The sequence below is a fragment of the Portunus trituberculatus genome, chromosome 37 (assembly GCF_017591435.1).
Source record: "Portunus trituberculatus isolate SZX2019 chromosome 37, ASM1759143v1, whole genome shotgun sequence".
Classification (NCBI taxonomy): domain Eukaryota; kingdom Metazoa; phylum Arthropoda; class Malacostraca; order Decapoda; family Portunidae; genus Portunus; species Portunus trituberculatus.
In genome coordinates, this window is record NC_059291.1 from 31,383,034 (window position 1) to 31,403,727 (window position 20,694).

The 20,694-nt window shown below is 41.4% G+C and overlaps 1 protein-coding gene across 2 annotated transcripts in view; it reads right to left on the reverse strand.

Annotated features, from left to right (window-relative positions):
* The window catches only part of LOC123514312 (afadin-like), a 218,005-nt gene that overhangs the window by 153,566 nt on the left and 43,745 nt on the right, over positions 1-20,694 (reverse strand). Inside the window, exons 3-7 of one of the 2 annotated variants that reach the window (XR_006677567.1) lie at positions 10,478-10,670; positions 6,091-6,218; positions 4,689-4,872; positions 3,546-3,685; positions 1,811-1,954 (exon numbers count right to left, since the gene is read on the reverse strand). Coding sequence is in view for 1 of the 2 variants with exons in the window: in XM_045272134.1 (XP_045128069.1) it covers positions 1,811-1,954; positions 3,546-3,685; positions 4,689-4,893; positions 6,091-6,218; positions 10,478-10,670 (810 nt within the window). In the remaining variant the exon portion in view is untranslated. Of the gene's footprint in view, positions 1-1,810; positions 1,955-3,545; positions 3,686-4,688; positions 4,894-6,090; positions 6,219-10,477; positions 10,671-20,694 lie in introns of both variants that reach the window. The other variant, XM_045272134.1, reaches the window with a different exon arrangement.

A 20,694-nucleotide genomic window follows, 5' to 3' on the forward strand; every position in this document is an offset into this window, starting at 1 on the left:
GTCAAACAGCCATTGACACAAACATAGTCATACAAATTCTAAATGAAGTGGTTGCAGAAGTGTTTTAATGTTTACTGGGACAATTGCTAGACATTTCTACACTGTAAAGTGAGCAAGCATTATTAGTAAACATCTAGTGATCAGATAAGATGACATACAGTAATATGATCTGGTTTGATAGGTGATCAACTATTTTTCACCATTACATTTCTTAATGAGTACACCATTAAGTGATGAGTTTAGCCAGCAACGTAATATAGTGGAGACTGCAGGTGCTGTAGTTCTACATTTGGTGTCCACCCTCTCATTCGGATATGCCACCACATAGCACCAGCATCTTCTCTTCAGAGTTATACATTACTATGCATGTTATCAACACCTTGCAGCTTTTGTATTCAGTGAATTACATAAGAGTCCAACAGCCAGAATATTGTTAAGTGACATCACAATCAAAATCAATATTTCTATTCTTTTATCATCCACCACCATTCTACTATGACAGAACACAGAAAAAACCAGGATGGACTTCACATTAGGGTGACATGATTCTGGGCACATATAAAGTCAATGAGATTCAGGAGATGAAAGGCTCAGAACCTTCTGTGGGCCAATTCTAAGTCATATATAGAATGAAAATAGGATATATTAAAGCAAGGTTTGGAAGATTTAGGGTGAGAGAAAATGCAAGGCATGTATGCCTCCTTGCCAGACACTATCACCTCTGTTATGCTAAGAGCACACAGAGACAGCTATCTAACACAGAAGCAGAAGTCACTCCAAGAAATACCAATATAGCACCTCCTAAGGTCCTTCCAACTGGCAGAGGTAAAATGCTAGAGGCATCTCTATTTTGGAGGAGCCTGAAGAGGAATTGGAACAATATAACAAGGTTGTGATTGGAGACTCCAATAGAAAAGACAATGACAGTATAAGTAAAATGATTACAAGTTAGGAAATAAGTCAAGGAAGTTGGGTGTATCTCCACGGTCAGGAGTATGAGTAGCGTGTTGCACTAGTTGATCTAGGTCATGGAGGAGAGCAGTCAAAGGCTTGCTAAACAGGTAAGTCAGTGAAAGTCAGAGAAGGAATAGCTGAGCCAAGTTAGGTGGTGAACATTAAAGTCTCCAAAAATGGAGATTTCTGCAAAAGGAAAGAGTTGGGATGTCCTCCATTATTATTATTATGGAAAATGAATAGTCAAAGAATTTTTCATAGCTACAGGGAGTTTGTCTTATACACTGCTTTAATTTCACTATAATGTCTGTAGAGCATATGTATATCAACAATTGTTTTGACACCAAACACGTCCTCCTTTCATGAACAGTGCTTAGTAATATTTCTCTTCTTGCCCAAATGTTTGCTTGATTACTCGTAGTCACTCTCTGATGACATTGGCTTATGCCAGCACATGACAAACTTTTGGCAATAGATGGATGACAAATGTTTGGATCAAAATTGTCAAATGATGAATAGGTGATGGTGAATTGCTGAATTTTGCTTATGAAACGTCATACACTATAAAATTCTATAAGAAGTAACATGTATTTTTAAAAGCAAAAGCCACCTTAATATAATTTTGTTTAAATCTACAACTGATCTTTTATCTTTGCTCAAAGTGCATCTGAGCAGCAACAGTTTTCCAAAACATCCTTCAAGTTGTTGCAATAATTCACATACAAACTTTGAATTTGCTAATAATGCACCAGTGCCTCCAAAGAAGGAGCTTACCAAGCCCTGCTGACATGGCATGAGAAACACTGCCTGAGGTGAATCCCATGCAGTGAGTGTGTCTGATGTGTGCTTCACTCACCTGCATGAGACAGTAGTTGGCAGGATCCTCCCTGTGGAGGCCATACTTGTCCAACATTTCCCTAACCACTGTGAGAGCATTGTCTCGAACAGACAGCAGGAGAGTCTTGTAAGGCACATCTGGTCGTAGAGATTCACCATAAATCTGTAAATTAAGGCAAATTAAATTTCACAGAAAATAGCAAGCTGAGATATTCAGGCAGAACACCAGCTTTAAAATCCCATATGATGTAACTTATTTGTACCATGCCAGCAGTTTTACTTTGCACAATGTGCACAGTGAATGCTACATAATTGGAATAAAAATACAAATCTGTGAGGAAGTTATACCCACTGACAAAATGTTTATATGGTGAAATAAAAACAATGCATCATGCCAAACATTGTCACTGTATGTGTTACAATGTGGTCTGTCTGCTATAGGTGCACTCAGCAACAGACAAAACACCTGCTAATTCATCAGCTCATCGTACAAGAATAAATCCACGTTAGGAAAAACTTTCAGCAGAACAACTCCACAAGCATTTCATTATATTCACATGTGAAAGCAGGCTGTTGACTTGGTGCAGTATCAACTCATGAAATGAATGAGTAGTACATGTAGAAGTCAAAACCAAAGAACACTCTATAGTCTGTTCCATCTACGAAGTCTGTTCTAGGTGTGGCAGATTCTGAAATTCCCATGAGTATAGCATTACTATTTTGACCATCAATTATCAGATTAAGATTGTCTCCCTACCAGCCTATCTGCAAGCTTTTCTCTCTCTCTCTCTCTCTCTCTCTCTCTCTCTCTCTCTCTCTCTCTCTCTCATATACTATATATAATCTATATTTTATTCATAGTATTTATCTATTATCTATTTTCGACTTTTTCCACACCATCTATGTAAAGTAAAGTTGGGGTTGTAGCTTCCATCTTGATTGGTATCCAGAGAGGAAGTAAGGTGTGAGCCATCATGCCGTGACACTTCACCTGACTCCAATTGGGTGAGGGACCCCAGAGGGGCATGCTGACCATCACCACCACATCATGGCAACATTGAAAAAAGCCTCTGCCACAAGTTATAGAATTTATATATATTGTTGTTTTAGCACAGGGGTGGGAAATAAGAGAGATGTACATAAGAAGATTGATTTGGTAGTATGGCTAGAGGTAAACGATATGACCTGCCTCATCCTGAACGGACTTCATAGAAGGAACAGACTATATATATATATATATATATATATATATATATATATATATATATATATATATATATATATATATATATATATATATATATATATATATATATATATATATATTCTTTTTCCTTGGCCAATGACAGTGACCTCCACATGAAGACCCTGCTCATCCTTGTTTAAAAGTGCATGAATTTCTCATTTAATTCCTATTTGAGTATATTGTTATTCGTCAACAACTTATAAACCCACAATGATCTACTTCACAATCTTCAGTCTGTAATGCATCAAGTATTGTAACATACTTTATATAAGTTTTGATTAAAAATAGACAAAAGTTAACAGAGCTTCTCTCTCTCTCTCTCTCTCTCTCTCTCTCTCTCTCTCTCTCTCTCTCTCTCTCTCTCTCTCTCATCATAAAAATACTCTAGTAAGCCCGCTGTACCAAAAACACAAGCAAAGCAAGTGCTGTTAATGCAGAATAGATAGATGATCATGATGCCACAAAGTGTCACATCAGTGCTATTCAGTGGAATACAGCTGACACCCACCTTGAGAGTGCCTCCAGTGTCTGGCCCTCCATCCTTACTCCTGAACTGCTGCAGTTTCTTTTCTAGCTTCTGTGCTCGCCTGCGTCTCATCACCGCTTCAGGGTTGCTGATGCTGCGTGTGAAACTGGTCTCTGGGAGTTCTGCAAGGTTGGGAATCACAATTATGGCTCTGAAGTGGCATAGACCAGCAAAATCTTCTCACACTTTGAATGTAGTGTCAGCATAGTGATGAAAGAATAGTAGTTTTAACGTGAAATAAAGATTACATACTCGTATTATAGCATTACAATATTCTGTTGTGGCACTGGAGAAAATATAAGGAAGCAGTAATTATCTAAATCAACCATATCATTGAATCAGTTCAAGAAACAATCCTTCTATTTAGATATAGACTTAACATAAGATTATTAAGTCACAAAGGCTGAAGGTCCAATATATGGTTAGTGTAACCATGCTGCATTGATCTCCCTTTCTGTAAGTCAGGGTGGCCTTTCAAAGATTGGATCCTAGACCTAATAATGATGATTTTATTGATTTGAAAACTATTCAGAAAAGGAGCATACCAGTGTAGGTTAAAAGACGGAATGTGAATACTGACATGAATGCAAACTTTTATACATTTCAAAAATCAAAAATAATCATCCTGTATTTTTTTAGGAGAGTGACATGTGTAGACCTGAATTTCTCCGGGCAATTAGTCTTCAGAACTAAAGATTGAAAGGGTTTTGAATATTCATCTATATAATTTTGATATTTCATGAAAATACACAAGATCTAAAACAAGTCATTAAGAAAGAAATTATTTACACAATAGATACAATTTTAAGAGAAACAAAAAATATTTCAAACAAAACTTCTCATGTCCTCTAAACTGTATTCATTTGTTAACCTTCTGATTAATAAGGGCTGTAAATTAGCATATCTTTACTGTAAAGGGGCTATGAACATCCTTGAAAACACCAGATTGAGGTAAAGGAGCTAAAACACATGGAATTAAAATGAGGACAAAGGAGCCACTCATAAAAACATTATACTGAAGGAAAAGCATAAAGCATGTTTAAGAAAGATAATGTACCTACACTAACTCTCCTTGTTACAACACCTACTCTGCCCACCTCACCAAGCCTCCCACACCCCACCTACCTGTGTACAGTTTTTCTGCCACTGAGCTGTCATTCTCATTGGCTTCATTGGCCCGCCTCAGCTTCTCCTGTTTCTTGAGTTCCTTCTTTTCCCGCTTGGAGAGTTTACGCTGGAATGGCTGTTCCTTGGAAGGCACTGGTGTGGTTGGGTGTGGAGGCAGTGTGTGCACCATTGAGTGGTTACTCTGTGCAAAGGAAGAAAAGTGCTGCACAAAATATAAACAAGCCAACAACAATCATAATACTATCTATGTCCTAATAGCTGAAAATAGTTTATCTTCCACTCTTGTATGAGAAGAGTGTTAAGTGAAATATAAAAACATACTCCCATTCCTTAACTCTATCTCTAATGAGTAAAGACCATTTGTACTTATGAAATAAAGCTGAATTTTTGGTATAATTTAACCATATTAATCTTTTTCAGGTTCTTCAGGTATCCTTTGATTTATAAATCCATGAAGAAATCTTTCATATCACAAGGAATACAAAATTGAAGATGGTAATTTCCCTTCTGATTACAATGAGATCAAAAGCAGGTGGGAAATGTAGAGCAGAGGCTTCATTCCTTTTCAAACTTTACCCAGTCCCAGAGACTCACACATCACACATTAGATGATTAGAAACACCTCGAAATGTTACAACCTTGATACTTTCATGTTACACATCACTTAGCTTATGCATTGAGATATGTAACATGAAGATATCAAGGTTGTGACATTACTAAAAAATTACAAACTTTATAACTATACAAAATACAAGCAAGGTTCTTATGGTAATCTTGTAAATATAAAGCACAGTCCTGTAATAGGTTTTACTTATATTAGCACTTATAGGAATGTTGTGTTCAGACGCACTACCTGCCATCACAGGCAGTTTATTTCTCCTGAGTCACAATTGGTGTATCAGTTATCTACCAAAGACAATGTTTTCACACACATAAATAAACTATCAGTAACTGAAAAAAAAGGCTTAAACATTTTTCCTTGCATTTGTAGCTCACTATGTTGGTGGTAAGCAAACCTGAAATCATTCCACCCCTTGTTGATTTTGTTAGCAATGATATGAAGGTAATGAAGACACATATCCCCAAAATGTGTGTTCTGGCTGAATTATGTACTGTTGAGCAACAAGAACTGATATTGGGTCTTTTTGCAGTTACGTAACTAAGATGATGCATAGGTAGGTAGCACATAATGTGAGGTGGATCTTGAATGCCTCACTCATGACCCTGTCCTGGTCAAAAGCTTCCTGCACAAGATAACGAACAAACAATGGGTATTTACATCAAGCTCTCATAGCACTCTCATCCCTAAGACAGCAGTATATGGAAGGAATGAGGAAGTGCGACGTGCGTGACTAAGGCTCAGAGGACAAAGACCTGTGGCAAAGCGTGGCATACATACATGGTGCAAAGAGCCAATGGAATTGTAGAGATCCATCCTGCGCAGTAAGAAGCGGCCCTCACGGTCATCCTTATTCCAGTTGAGCTGCACCAAGAGTGGCTTCTCATCCTCAGCCAGCCGCCTCTCATCTGAAAGGACATGTCACTGTTAGTGATGTTCAGGATTAGTGCTACCCGAAATCCTTATACAAATTTTTATCAAGGGAAAAATTGCATGCAAGTGTTAACAACCAGTGCCACATGATTAACCAACAAACTGAAGCCAGCCATATCACTACTTAAGTGTGTTTTCTCTGGTAAACTCTGGAACTCCCTGACTGTGTCTGTATTTCCAACTTCTTGTGACTTGACCTCATTCAAGAGGGAGGTTTCAAGATATTTGTCTCTATTCTTTGGCTAATTCTATCGGCTCTTTGAGGAGACCGGCAACTGAGCGAGCTTTTTTTTTTTTTTTTTTCATTGCCCTTGGCCAGTCCTCCTCTCTTACATAGAGAAATAATGTTCAATATCACTGCGACATTCATTGTGTCCTAAAAATTCTCACCAAGCAGAGTTGTGATGTCATATTATTAATCGGTGTACTTGAATGATGTTCTTGTACTTGTTAATGTACAGAGTCAAGAGTACTGTACGAAGGAGAATATGACTTTGTTTTCTTCCACACCAGTAAGTTCAAAGTGTGACTGTTCCGCATACCAGCAGTTAGCTACGGGAGAGGATCATTCAATCAAGTATACAGGCTACATACACACATATAAGTCTGTACAGTACACTCTTAAGGCTCGGTGACGTCAGTGCAATAACGGTAATAATTTATAATTCACATTTCCAAATTTGCCTTCGTTTATTCAGCATGGGTGCTCAACAGCTGGTGTGCTCCCTGCCCTGGTCACGACACACGGGATCGCGGTGGCGCCCTGCCGACAAGAGCTAAGCGCTTTACAACCACGCTACGTTAAAGGCACAGCAAAATTTAGACACGGATTGAATAGCGGTACAGTATGAACTAACTGTGAGTAGGTAAGTTGTAGTGATAAACAAGAAAGACTAAACTCACTTGACCATGGCGACAATGAGGCCTGATGGCCTGATGGCGACCTTGACTGTCCCGCCTCAAGTAACATGATTCAGATCGCCAACACTTAAAACACCAAGATCACTATGACTGCAGTGAACGACAAACAAACATCAGTGACAAGCAAACCACTATATTAGGTAAAAGTATGTGTGCGGCTCACTCATGAACCACCACTGCTCGTATGTGACCATCATTTCATCCACTGCCTCACGCCGCCGCCAGGAATGTGCCCCTGGTGTAGCGTCATCAGTAACACACTGAAGTACAATTGTTACACTGGAAGGGCAATGTCAAGGTCTCTTGAAGCGTCAACAATGAAGTACGCATGATGCATCAGCCAGGAGCGACTACCAGGTAAAAGTCGTGCGTCTGACGGTGTGACTGCCTTCACTGTTATGGAAATAACGGCCTAGGGCAACAGAAGGCCTGCTGCTCCTTCCCTTCAGAACCTTCCCTCACCCCCGGCACATCCGCTTGGCACGGGCCGGAAAACTGGCGGCAGGGGGCCTCGCTCCCGCCATAAACACCTCGCTTAGTGACGTGGAACACAAACACACACCACACAAACTCCTAGAGAAACCACGGAAACGGTGGAGGAAACGGGAGTCACCGTCACCACCACCGCCACTGCCACCACCACCTGTCACACAATTAAGGTGGAAGGAATGTGGGCCGCCCTGGAGGAAGGAGCACCTTACTGATGTAGTGTCTGCAACGACGGTTCAAGTATGCTCCCACGGCCTGTCGTCATATTCTCTCTCTCTCTCTCTCTCTCTCTCTCTCTCTCTCTCTCTCTCTCTCTCTCACACACACACACACACACACACACACACACACACACACACACACACACACACACCAGCGACACAATTCATACTTATCAGCTCATGATCCACCACCACACTCTCTCCTCCAACACACCTTTGCATGTACCGCCTTCACATACCAGCAAAAACACACAAAACTTATCTCACCGTAATTCCGGGTAATCAAACAACCGGGAGGAGCAAACGCATTAAAAGACCCCCCCCACTCGCACTAACATGACAGCCGAGGTCTTGGGAGGGATGAGGCATTCAAAGAGAGACAGAGAGAAAGAAAAAACCTGACTCATTCTCTGTTGATCCTATGTAAACACGAAAAGAAGGATAAGAACGATATGAGAACGGGGAAAAAAAAATTGTTACATCATATACACTAAACTCTACCCTCCATCATTCAAAGAAAATCAAACAGCCGCTAAAAATATGCACGTGTATACTAAAAATAAAAGTAAATATATATGCACATCACCCTCCTACTGGCCAGTGGTTAAGAAGATTCGGTGTAACAAATCAGCATGAAGAGGAAGAGGAGAACTACATATTCCACTTACACTCAGATAGCCAATACAGTGGATGGGAGCTAAAGGAAGGAAGGAAGGAAGGAAAGATGGATGGATGGATGGATGGATGGATGGATGGATGGATGGATGGATGGATGGATGGATGGATGGATGGATGGATGAAAGGAAGGAAGGAAGGAAGGGAAGGGGGAAGGAAGGGAAGGAAGGAAGGAAGGAAGGGAAGGGAACGGAAGGAAAGGAAAGGAAAGGAAAGGAAAGGAAAAAGAAAAGGAAAAGAAGGGAAGAGTTGAAACCACGAGGAATAAAGTGAAGAGAGAGAAAGAAGACGAAGGAATGAAAGAAAAATTGGAGGAAAAGAAGAAGAAAGAAGAAACAGACAAACACCAGACAGGTAGACAAAAGATAGATAAACAAGGATGGATAAACAGGTAGTACTAGTAGATATTAACTCTTTCAGTACCGGGACACATTTTAATTACGAGTTTTGGGTGTGATTACACGGTTTTATTGACATTGGGAAAGGTCTATGGAGGTCAGAAGGCTAATGGCCAGAGTCTTCACTATTTAGTTTCTGAAGCTGTATAATATCACTAAATAATAAGCACAATAAATAAGGAAAACGCGTTATGGTACTAAAGTGGCTAACCTGTTTATGAATACTGGTAGCTACGACCCCCATAAACAGCGGAGGCAGAACAAGCTCTCCTTTATATACGTACACCAATCCCAAGGGAGAAGAGAGGGACAGCAGGGAGTAGAGAGCACACACAAAGAGTAGCGCCGCCTCCCGCACTACTTTGGTTCAGGATATGGCGAATTCCCGGCTTTTTTTTTTTCCCCACTGTTAAATTTAATAGCAATCAGGAGTGGGGGAAAATAGGTCATTATGTGCAGCATCCGGTGCTTGTCTTCAAACAGGCTGTCATCAGCTACCTAGACTGTTGCAAACTTCTATTTACCTCTCTCTCTCTCTCTCTCTCTCTCTCTCTCTCTCTCTCTCTCTCTCTCTCTCTCTCTCTCTCTCTCTCTCTATATATATATATATATATATATATATATATATATATATATATATATATATATATATATATATATATATATATATATATATATATATATATATATATATATATCCCTCGCTCTCTATCTATCCCCTCCCCCTATCCTCTCTCTCTCTCTCTCTCTCTCTCTCTCTCTCTCTCTCTCTCTCTCTCTCTCTCTCTCTCTCTCTCTCTCATAATTTCGCATTCAAGGACGAAACAATCAACTTTACTCGACCAGAACGTGAAATCCAACACGAGTCAACACTTAACGCGTAGATGAATAGATACACAAACAAATACACCAACAATAACAAGCAAACACCAAAACACTACCGCGTCTACCAGTAAGTCACGAGTCGGAATCCTGGTCACGGCTGGGATTCCTTCGGTTTCTCTGGGTTACCTGGCTGCGTTCGCCCCCACCCAGCCTTACTAACAATGGGTACCGGTCAGCTGCGATAGTGGGAACGCTTGGGAATAAAGAACTGGCCATCGTATACTTCACATGCCGAGGCCGTGAGAAGTGACGTTATATACCTGCCTTATGCTCACGCTCAACTACCGTATTCAAATATCCTTTACTCTCTCTCTCTCTCTCTCTCTCTCTCTCTCTCTCTCTCTCCACGACTCATTTTCAAGGGACACATATGATTAGCCTGGTTCTCAAGAGTGTTTAACCTATCACCACTATAAGAATTTTGTTAATCTGTTACTAGAATCATTAGAAAATAAGAAAATTTAATCAAAACATCCTCCAAAAATGACACTTTATTAACTAGAAGGTTTTAAAAGGAGGAAAGTGGAAGTGAGGCACAAAAGAGTTCCAGAACATAAGCTTGATAAACATCTCTCTCTCTCTCTCTCTCTCTCTCTCTCTCTCTCTCTCTCTCTCTCTCTCTCTCTCTCTCTCTCTCTCTCTCACCTCCGTTCTCGTGGATCTCGTACAAGGCATACTCTGGGATGGAAAGCATGCGCATGTCTGGCCTAAACTTCTCCACCAGGGTCTCGATCACGTAGCGCGCCGTTGCCGTGCTGCCGACGCGGATGCACTTGGTGGCCACCTTCTGCCCGGAGTCTTGAAAATAGAAGCGCATCACCCCGTGGAACTCCAGATCCTGAAACAAATAAAGTGGATGATTAGTCACGCCACGAGCTGATGAGTGCACTAGATGTCAGGGTCGTCTTAATGTTGTGAAGGTGGATTTCGTGGAAAATCATAATTCAAAGGACTCTTTTCAAATATGTATACAGAGAAAGAATGAACAATACGAAATGATGAATGTATATGATTTCATTCAATCAAGCCATAAATGAATTATTCTAATAACAAGTATCGTGTTTTTTTTTCCTCAGAAAGGAATAAACCATATTTATTATTCGAGTAACTGAATATTAGTAGTTGCATAACAACATTTCAAGGTGGCCTAGAAGGAAGGTAAGCCAGTGAGGGAAGCCTCGGATCAAATGTCACAATGCCTCGGTCACTGAACTTTACGAGGATGAAAGAACAATAACAGGGACCATTCTATATCTCGAATAATTACAAAGTAAACTGAAAAAAAAAATAATAATGACTGACATTTTTTTAATCACAGAGAACGAAGCCTCGAAATATGAGGCGTCACACGAATCAAGGCTGCCACTGACGCTGCCGTGGGTCAGGTTCATAATCATAGAAAAAAAAAATAAATGTGAGGCCGCTAGTTAAGGATAAGTGTTGGAGCATTAGATGAGTGTGCTGGTGACTGTGACCACCAGCACCGCACCTCAGGCTCACGTTGGCACCAATGACACACGTTTCTTTTCTTCAGTGCGAAAAATATATGTGTGTGTGTGTGTGTGTGTGTGTGTGTGTGTGTGTGTGTGTGTGTGTGTGTGTGTGTGTGTGTGTGTGTGTGTGCGCGCGCGAGCTCGAGTGTGTGCTAGCGCGTGTGTGCATGGTATCATATCACGTGCTCGACTTAAATCCACGCCAACACACACACACACACACACACACACACACACACACACACACACACACATGGAGGTCGCGATTTAACATTAGCATTTAATTTTCATCATCATCCTCATTATCATCATCAAAATAATCATTACCACTATCATTTCACGAACTAACTGTGCATTAAATAGAACACTTGCATGTATAAATAATAGTATGTGTATACATGACATATATAGTTATCTTCAATGCATAGTAAAGAGACACAAGCATATGGTAGTAGTAGTAGTAGTAGTAGTAGTAGTAGTAGTAGTAGTAGTAGTAGTAGTAGTAGTAGTAGTAGTAGTAGTAGTAGTAGTAGTAGTAGTAGTAGTAGAAGTAGCAGTAGAAATAAAAGTAGTAATAGTAGTAGTCGTAATAATTAGGAGTAGTGGTGGTGGTGGTGGTGGTGGTGGTGGTGGTGGTGCATGTCTAAGCGGTTATTAATTATTAGTCATTTTCTTTCTTAATTTTGCCAGCGTTGTTAATATCATGTTGGTCTCTGAAATTAGCATCATCATCTTCTTTCCCTTTCTCTGCCTTATCATAAGAGTATAATGTAAGGCTTATTATTGCTATTATCCACTTTTCTACTTCTATAACAATCTCTCTCTCTCTCTCTCTCTCTCTCTCTCTCTCTCTCTCTCTCTCTCTCTCTCTCTCTCTCTCTCTATCTATCTATCTATCTATCTATCTCCATATCTTATTACCATTATTATTATCATCAGTAGTAGTAGTAGTAGTAGTAGTAGTAGTAGTAGTAGTAGTAGTAGTAGTAGTAGTAGTAGTAGTAGTAGTAGTAGTAGTAGTAGTAGTAGTAGTAGTAGTAGTAGTAGTAGTAGTAGTAGAAGTAGTAGTCTTCCTCTTGTTGCTTATCTTTCAATTACTATCTAGTTTTTTTTTTTTCAACAGACGTTTATCTCTGTACGATTTCTTATCTTTGGTCTTCTTTCATTCAGGTAATCATTGGTTACATTATACATTCATGAGATACAATGCCGGCTATTACCGCTCCTTCTGTTACTCTTCGCTTCGTTTCGTGTGTAGTGGATGTTTTGTTCACCTTATTTACGTGGTTTGACTTACGGCAGGACAAGGGACTGGTTATATCTCCGGGCCTGGTACAGTTATAATGGATAATTTCGCTCACTTGTTACTGTAATTACTTAGTACAGTATGTAGTATCAAGTGAAATGAAATGAAATCAAAATAAAATAAAATAAAATAAAATAAGACAAATTGATAAATTAATAAAGAAAGAAGTAAATGAAACGAAAGAAGTAGAACAAGAACAACAACAGCAACAAGAAAACAGATCAAAACAAAAAAATAATTACTAATTTTAATACACTGCTACAACAACTACTACTACTACTACTACTACTACTACTACTACTACTACTATACTCTGTCTGCTCTAAAGTGGCTCCTGAGTTCAAAACGCATTGTAGCTTATTGATGATATAATTGAACTTATGTGAATAATACTTGTTTTCTGTCGATTAATACACGCATCACAAGGCTTACGGGTTGCCTCAAGATCTGACACCACACATTCTTCCGGAACACCATTCACACTGACACCCAGGAGCAAGTTTAGAGTATGTAGATGGACTATACCACCACTACCACCACCACCACCACCACCACCGCTGGAATGTAGCTACGCCCGCCGTGACTCATGAGATGGTACGAACTTTACGTCTCAGTGACCTGGGCGTGAGAAGCAATAGCAGGTGAGGCTGAGCACACGCGCGCGCACACACACACACACACACACACACACACACACACACACACACACACACACACACACAAGGAAGTAGAAGTAAAAAATGGGGGAGGTGAGAACACACACACACACACACACACACACACACACACACACACACACACACACACACACACACACACACACACACACACACACACACACACACACACACACACAGAGAGAGAGAGAGAGAGAGAGAGAGAGAGAGAGAGAGAGAGAGAGAGAGAGAGAGAGAGAGAGAGAGAGAGAGAGAGAGAGAGAGAGAATACAGGTGACGCGGGAGGGAGAAAGAGAGAGAGACGAAAGAGAGGAGGGAGGGGAAAGAGTGAAACCTAAGAAGTGACCACCCTCCTTCACTCCATCCCACCCTCCCTCTCTCCCTCTCTCCCTCACGTAATCCTCCACACACGCCTGGAATGTGACCTCAGGGAGCAAGAAACGCTAGGGGCGAGGTCAACTAAGGGGTGAGAGGGAGGGGAAGAAGGGGAAGGGGAGGGATGGGGAGAGGAGAGAAGGTCAAGGGAAAAAAGGGAAGAGAGAGAGAGAGAGAGAGAGAGAGAGAGAGAGAGAGAGAGAGAGAGAGAGAGAGAGAGAGAGAGAGTCCTTCTTTGTGCACGTGTGAATTGAGTGAGTGAGTGAGTGTACGTACCCCGTGTCCCGTTATACCACATACACACACACACACACACACACACACACACACACACACACGGCCCGGTAGCTCAGTGGTTAGAGCGCTGGCTTCACAAGCCAGAGGACCGGGGTTCGATTCCCCGGCCGGGTGGAGATATTTGGGTGTGTCTCCTTTCACGTGTAGCCCCTGTTCACCTAGCAGTGAGTAGGTACGGGATGTAAATCGAGGAGTTGTGACCTTGTTGTCCCGGTGTGTGGTGTGTGCCTGGTCTCAGGCCTATCCGAAGATCGGAAATAATGAGCTCTGAGCTCGTTCCGTAGGGTAACGTCTGGCTGTCTCGTCAGAGACTGCAGCAGATCAAACAGTGAACACACACACACACACACACTGTAAGTATAGTGGTAGTGGTAAAGTGGAAGATTAATACAATATGAGAGAGAGAGAGAGAGAGAGAGAGAGAGAGAGAGAGAGAGAGAGAGAGAGAGAGAGAGAGAGAGAGAGAGAGAGAGAGAGTGTCACACACTTTTTGCCGATAGAGTCAGAAAGGCAGAGGGGGTCAATGTTTTTATTATGTCCAATTAGAAGCGTAAAAAGGTGGAAAGCTGAAAAAAAGAGAGGAGGACGTGCGAACAAATGGAGGAGGAGGAGGAGGAGGAGGAGGAGGAGGAGGAGGAGGAGGTGATAGTGGTAAACTGACCCTTATAGTTTAACTGTGACTCGTGTCTATAAAAGTGTCACTGTTTGTTGAGAGAGAGAGAGAGAGAGAGAGAGAGAGAGAGAGAGAGAGAGAGAGAGAGAGAGAGAGAGAGAGAGAGAGAGAGAGAGAGAGAGAGAGAGAGAGAGAGAGAGAGAGAGAGAGAGAGAGAGAGAGAGAGAGAGAGAGAGAGAGAGAGAGAATTAAAAGGCTCCATCCTTCCTCTCTCCCATCATACACCCATTCCTCTCTCTCTCTCTCTCTCTCTCTCTCTCTCTCTCTCTCTCTCTCTCTCTCTCTCTCTCTCTCACCAATCCATCCACGTCCCTGCCTCATCCATCCCGCTGCTCCACCTGTCACGTGACGTCCTAATTGGCATGTACTACACCTGTCCACTAGAACAGGTGAGTGATAGAGGGGAGGAGGGAGAGGGGAGAGTGGAGGGAGAGAGGAGGAGAGGGGGAGAAAGAGAGAGGGGAGAGGGAGTGAAAGGAGGGAAAGGGAGTGGTATAGTTTTCATTTGTAGTAATAATGATGTTCTTCCTTCTTTCTTCTTCTTTTTTCCTTCTTCTTCTTCTTCTTTTCCTTCTTTCTTTCCTCCATTCTACGTTTATCCAGTTATTTTCCTGTTTATATATTTTTTTTCCTTCCTGTCAAAATCTGGTATTAATGACAATAGTAAAAGAAAATACACCAAAAAATTCTCCTTGTTTTTCTCTATTTCTTTTCCTCGTAGGGTTTAAATAACAATAATAATAATAATAATAATAATAATAATAATAATAATAATAATAATAATAATAATAATAATAATAATAATAATAATAATAATAATAGAAAACGCACGCAAAATCCTTATCTCTCTCTCTCTCTCTCTCTCTCTCTCTCTCTCTCTCTCTCTCTCTCTCTCTCTCTCTCTCTCTCTCTCTCTCTCTCTCTCTCTCTCTCTCTACAAAAGTGGTTAGTTGAGTGGGTATCGTAAGTCACACCGTATCCTCCTCCTCCTTCTCTTCTTCCTCTTTCTCCTCCTCCTCTTCCATCCCCATCGTCCTCCTCTTCTTCCTCCTCCTCCTCCTTTTAATCTCTCCACATTCCATCTAAAAAGTTCTTCCTCTCTTTATATTATCTTTGCAGTACTTTAAAGCTATCTAATCTCTCTCTCTCTCTCTCTCTCTCTCTCTCTCTCTCTCTCTCTCTCTCTCTCTCTCTCATTATTATTATTATTTTCTTTATCATGATTGTTGTTCCTGTTATTATTTAATTTGATCTGTGTTGACTCACGCACCAAGAATTGTTTCAGACGTAATTTCCTCATGAATCATACTTCCCCTCCTCCACTGCCGCCGCCGCCTCCTCCTCCTCCTTCCACAAACACACATCACCTCTTCCTCACCTCCTTCCTTCTCAGAGATCTTTCAAAATAAATTAAAACAAAAGAAAAACATCAAGCGCGCGCGCACACACACACACACACACACACACACACACACACACACACACACACACACACACACACACAGGTATTAAATTTCATAACGGTTTCCCACTCACACACCACTCCGAGAGGCCTATGAGACTTGGAGGAGGAGGAGGAGGAGGAGGAGGAGGAGGAGGAGGAGGAGGAGGAGGAGGAGGAGGAGTTAATAAGTATTAGGAAAGGGAGGCTACTGAGATGAAAGGAGACAGGAAGAAAATATACTAAGTACTCTTGTTTCTAGATATAATGGAGAGAGAGAGAGAGAGAGAGAGAGAGAGAGAGAGAGAGAGAGAGAGAGAGAGAGAGAGAGAGAGAGAGAGAGCGAGCAGAATCTTCACTGATCACTGTTTCTCTTGCCAATGTCACGTGTAGTCTTCGTTGTGTGAGTGATTTGGTGATGATGGAGAAGACTGACTGGTGAAGAAGACTGACTGGTGAAGGACTGGTGAACGAGACTGACTGGTGAAGAAGACTGACTGGTAAAGGACTGATGAACGAGATTGATTGAAGAAGAAAACTGACTGGTGAAGGACTGGTGAATGAGATTGACTTGTGAAGAACTGGTGAACGAGACTGACTGGTGAAGAAGACTGACTGGTAGAGGACTGATGAACGAGATTGATTGAAGAAGAAAACTGACTGGTGAAGGACTGGTGAATGAGACTGACTGGTGAAGAACTGGTGAAGAAGACTGACTGGTGAAGAACTGGTGAAGAAGACTGACTGGTGAAGAACTGGTGAAGAAGACTGACTGGTGAAGAACTGGTGAAGAAGACTGACTGGTGAAGAACTAACTGGTGGAGGAGACTGACTGGTGAAGGAGGCAGAGAAGGAACAGAGGAGGAGGAGGAAAGATAACAAAGAGCCACGTGAAGCGTTGGTGATGCAAGTAAGAAGCCAATGTTGGTAATGTTCGTGGTGGTGAAGGTGGTGGTGATTGGTGATGATGTTGATGATGACGGTGATAAAAATAATGATGGCGGTGGTGGTGGTGGTGGTGGTGGTGGTAGTGGCATAAAACTCAATATTATTAGTTTTGTTGTTGTTGTTGCTATTATTACTATTACTATTCTTGTTGTTGTTGTTGTTGTTTTTGTTGTCGGTGGAGGTGTCATCTTCATACTAAACACATCACGCGCGCACACACACACACACACACACACACACACACACACACACACACACACACACACACACACACACACACACTGTCTAAAAACAAACTAAGTGAAGCTAATTTACAGTCACGAGGAATCACAAATATTAAAAACTACATATTTATTATCAAAAACAACAAACATTAACCCGTCACAGTCTTCTTCTTCACTCCTCCTCCTCCTTGTCGCCTACTTCCATCATCCCCTTCTTGTCCTTCCCTCCTCCTCCTACTACTACTACTCTATCACCTCCTCCTGCTCCTCCTCCATCCACTAACCAGTATCCGCGTTCCTCTACCTCATTCCTAGCACTACCAGGCGCCAAAGAGAGAGAGAGAGAGAGAGAGAGAGAGAGAGAGAGAGAGAGAGAGAGGGAGAGAGGGTGGGGGTTTGGTGAATATAACGACGATTAAATGATGGTAATAATGAGAATAATAGCAAAAATACTAATGGTAATGATAATAATAGTAATAATAAAAAACAATAATACAAATAATAATAATAATTATTATTATTATTATTATAATAATAACAGAAATCGTTACGTCACCGTCACCACCACCACCACCACTAACACCAACATCATAAAGAATAAATAAATAAAATACTAAAAAAAATAAAACTAATATTGGACTGCACATGAATTAACAAATATTAATTCTGAAAACGCAGCTACCGCCACGATCACCACCACCACCACCACCACCACCACCACCACAACAACAACAACAACAACAACAACAATTAATAAAACTAATAATACTGCACTGATCATTAACTTCAAAATACTTATGATGAAAATGACACCACCACCACCACCACCATAACAACAACAACAACAAGGACAGCAGCCACAATGACCCTTTGATCAGCCACCCTCCTCCTGACGGTCCTCTCATGCACTATTCGCTGTCATGTGGCACTCCGGGAAAGGTCGATTGAGGTCAAAGGTCACGTGAGGGGAGGAGAACCAGGTATATAGGCACCCCTCCCCTCTCCCCCCTTCCTCCTCCTCCTTCTTCTCCTCCTGTTTTATTCATCTCTTTCTTGCTCATCCGCCTTCTCTTCCTCCTTCTTCTGATCTGCGTTCGTTTTTCCCTTCTATTTGTTGTTCTCTCTCTTTTTCTTCTGTTTTTTTCTATCTATCCTTCATCTTCTTTCTATCCTTCTTCACTTTTTCTCTTTCACTCCCTCTTCTTGTTAATTTTTCCTTCCTCCTCATCCTTCCTTACTCTATTTTTTCCCTTTTTTTTTTTTTTTTGGTCTAATTCCATCCTCTAGTCTCATTTCCTCTTCTTTTATCTCTAGTTATCCACTGTCCTCTCTCATTTCTTTCCTTCCTCTATTCTTTTATTCCATTTTTTTTTCTTACAGTTTGAACATTAACTTACTTGAACACTCGTCACATTTCCCTACTAATCTGTTCCTCAATACAATGCAAATCCTCAACTATTTACCTCTTATTTCTCGACCCACAAGATTCCCAGACAGTCCCGCACTTGGCTCAACCTTCTTTGTTCGACCAGATTTACTTCGTTTCATCATTTTCCTGTTATATTTATTTATCTATTTTGTTATTTCTTTCCCCCATCCTTCTTTTTCCAACACTTTTTTCAGTTATTCATTTTCCTTCATTTTTTCCCCTTTGTAATTTTTCCTCCTTTGTATTTTATTTATTTCCCTTCCATTTCCGGTTTGTCTTTTTTTATTTCTTTTTAATTCTGAACTATTCTTGCGACGGAGTTTCATTATTCATTCTCTCTCTCTCTCTCTCTCTCTCTCTCTCTCTCTCTCTCTCTCTCTCTCTCTCTCTCTCCTAAATTTAGATCTCGCGCGTGTGTGTGTGTGTGTGTGTGTGTGTGTGTGTGTGTGTGTGTGTGTGTGTGTGTGTCGTTGGTTAATAGTTACGCGAGATACATGATACCGGTGCCCGGATCCAGAGAGAGAGAGAGAGAGAGAGAGAGAGAGAGAGAGAGAGAGAGAGAGAGAGAGAGAGTATGAGCATGTCCTAATCTGATTAACGAGGGCAAGGAGTGAGGGAAGGAAGGACGGATGGAATAAAGAGGAGGAGGAGGAGGAGGAGGAAGGAAAGGGGAGGGAATATATATAAGAGGGAGGGATGGAGGGAGGGAGTGAACTGACCCTAATAGTATGGCGGAGAAGGTGGAGCCAGACTAGGGAGGGAGGGAGAGAGGGAGAGGGAGGGAGGGAGGGAGGGAGGAGGGGAGGAGGGAGGGAGGGAAGGAGGGAAAGAGGGAAGGAGAGGCGGAGGGATATAGGAGTGCCACCTCTGAAGCGTCTATTGCGGGAGACTCAAGTGCCTGCGTAGGAGGAGGAGGAGGAGGACGAGGAGGAGGAGGAGGAGGAGGAGATGGAGGGGGAAGGGAGGAGGGGAGGGGAGGAGGAGGGGAGGAGGAGGGGAGGAGGAGGAAGAGAGAGAGAAATGAAGAAGGAATAAAATTAAGTCCCGATAAATATAATAAAAATAAAGTGTGTTGAGAGAGAGAGAGAGAGAGAGAGAGAGAGAGAGAGAGAGAGAGAGAGAGAGAGAGAGAGAGAGAGAGAGATATGTAATGCCCTCAATAGTACGGAAAACTGATACCACAGAGAGAGAGAGAGAGAGAGAGAGAGAGAGAGAGAGAGAGAGAGAGAGATTAGGATGTGGGACGCTTAATACACTGATAGGCGAGTAAAAGTCAACTCAAGTCAAGGTAAGGCAAGGCAAGGCAAGGCAAGGCAAGTTAAAGCAAGGCAAGGCAAGACAAGGCAAGGTACGAGTGTTGTCTAGGGCGAGCTATTAACTTAGGGCGGGATTGATATTAACTTGAGCACACCGGGAAGAATGATGGTGGTGATGGTGGTGGTGATGGTGGTAGTAGTGGTGATAATAATAATGATCTAGCAGGAAAGAAACTCGCAAAAAACATGCAGAGTTTAATGATATGATGTAATGAAACTGATAACAAAGACTAGGGGGGGGAGAGAGAGAGAGAGAGAGAGAGAGAGAGAGAGAGAGAGAGAGAGAGAGAGAGAGAGAGAGAGAGAGAGAGAGAGAATTATATATACAACAATAATACATAGAAGAAGAAGAAGAAGAAGAAGAAGAAGAAGAAGAAAAGAAGAAGAAGAAGAAGAAGAAAAAGCAGGAGGAGGAGGAGGAGGAGGAGGAGGAGGAGGAGGAGGAGGAGGAGGAGGAGGAGGAGGAGGAGGAAAAAAGAAGAACAAGAACAACAACAAGAAAACACGAAGAAGAAGAAGAAGAAGAAGAAGAAGAAGAAGAAGAAGAAGAAGAAGAAAGAAAATATGAAAAAAAGAAGAAAACAAGAATATAAATAGAAAAACAAATACAATAAAGAATAAAAAAAAAAAGCAAACAATGAAAATTCTAAAATCTGATACAAGGAGGAAAAAAATAGACCAAC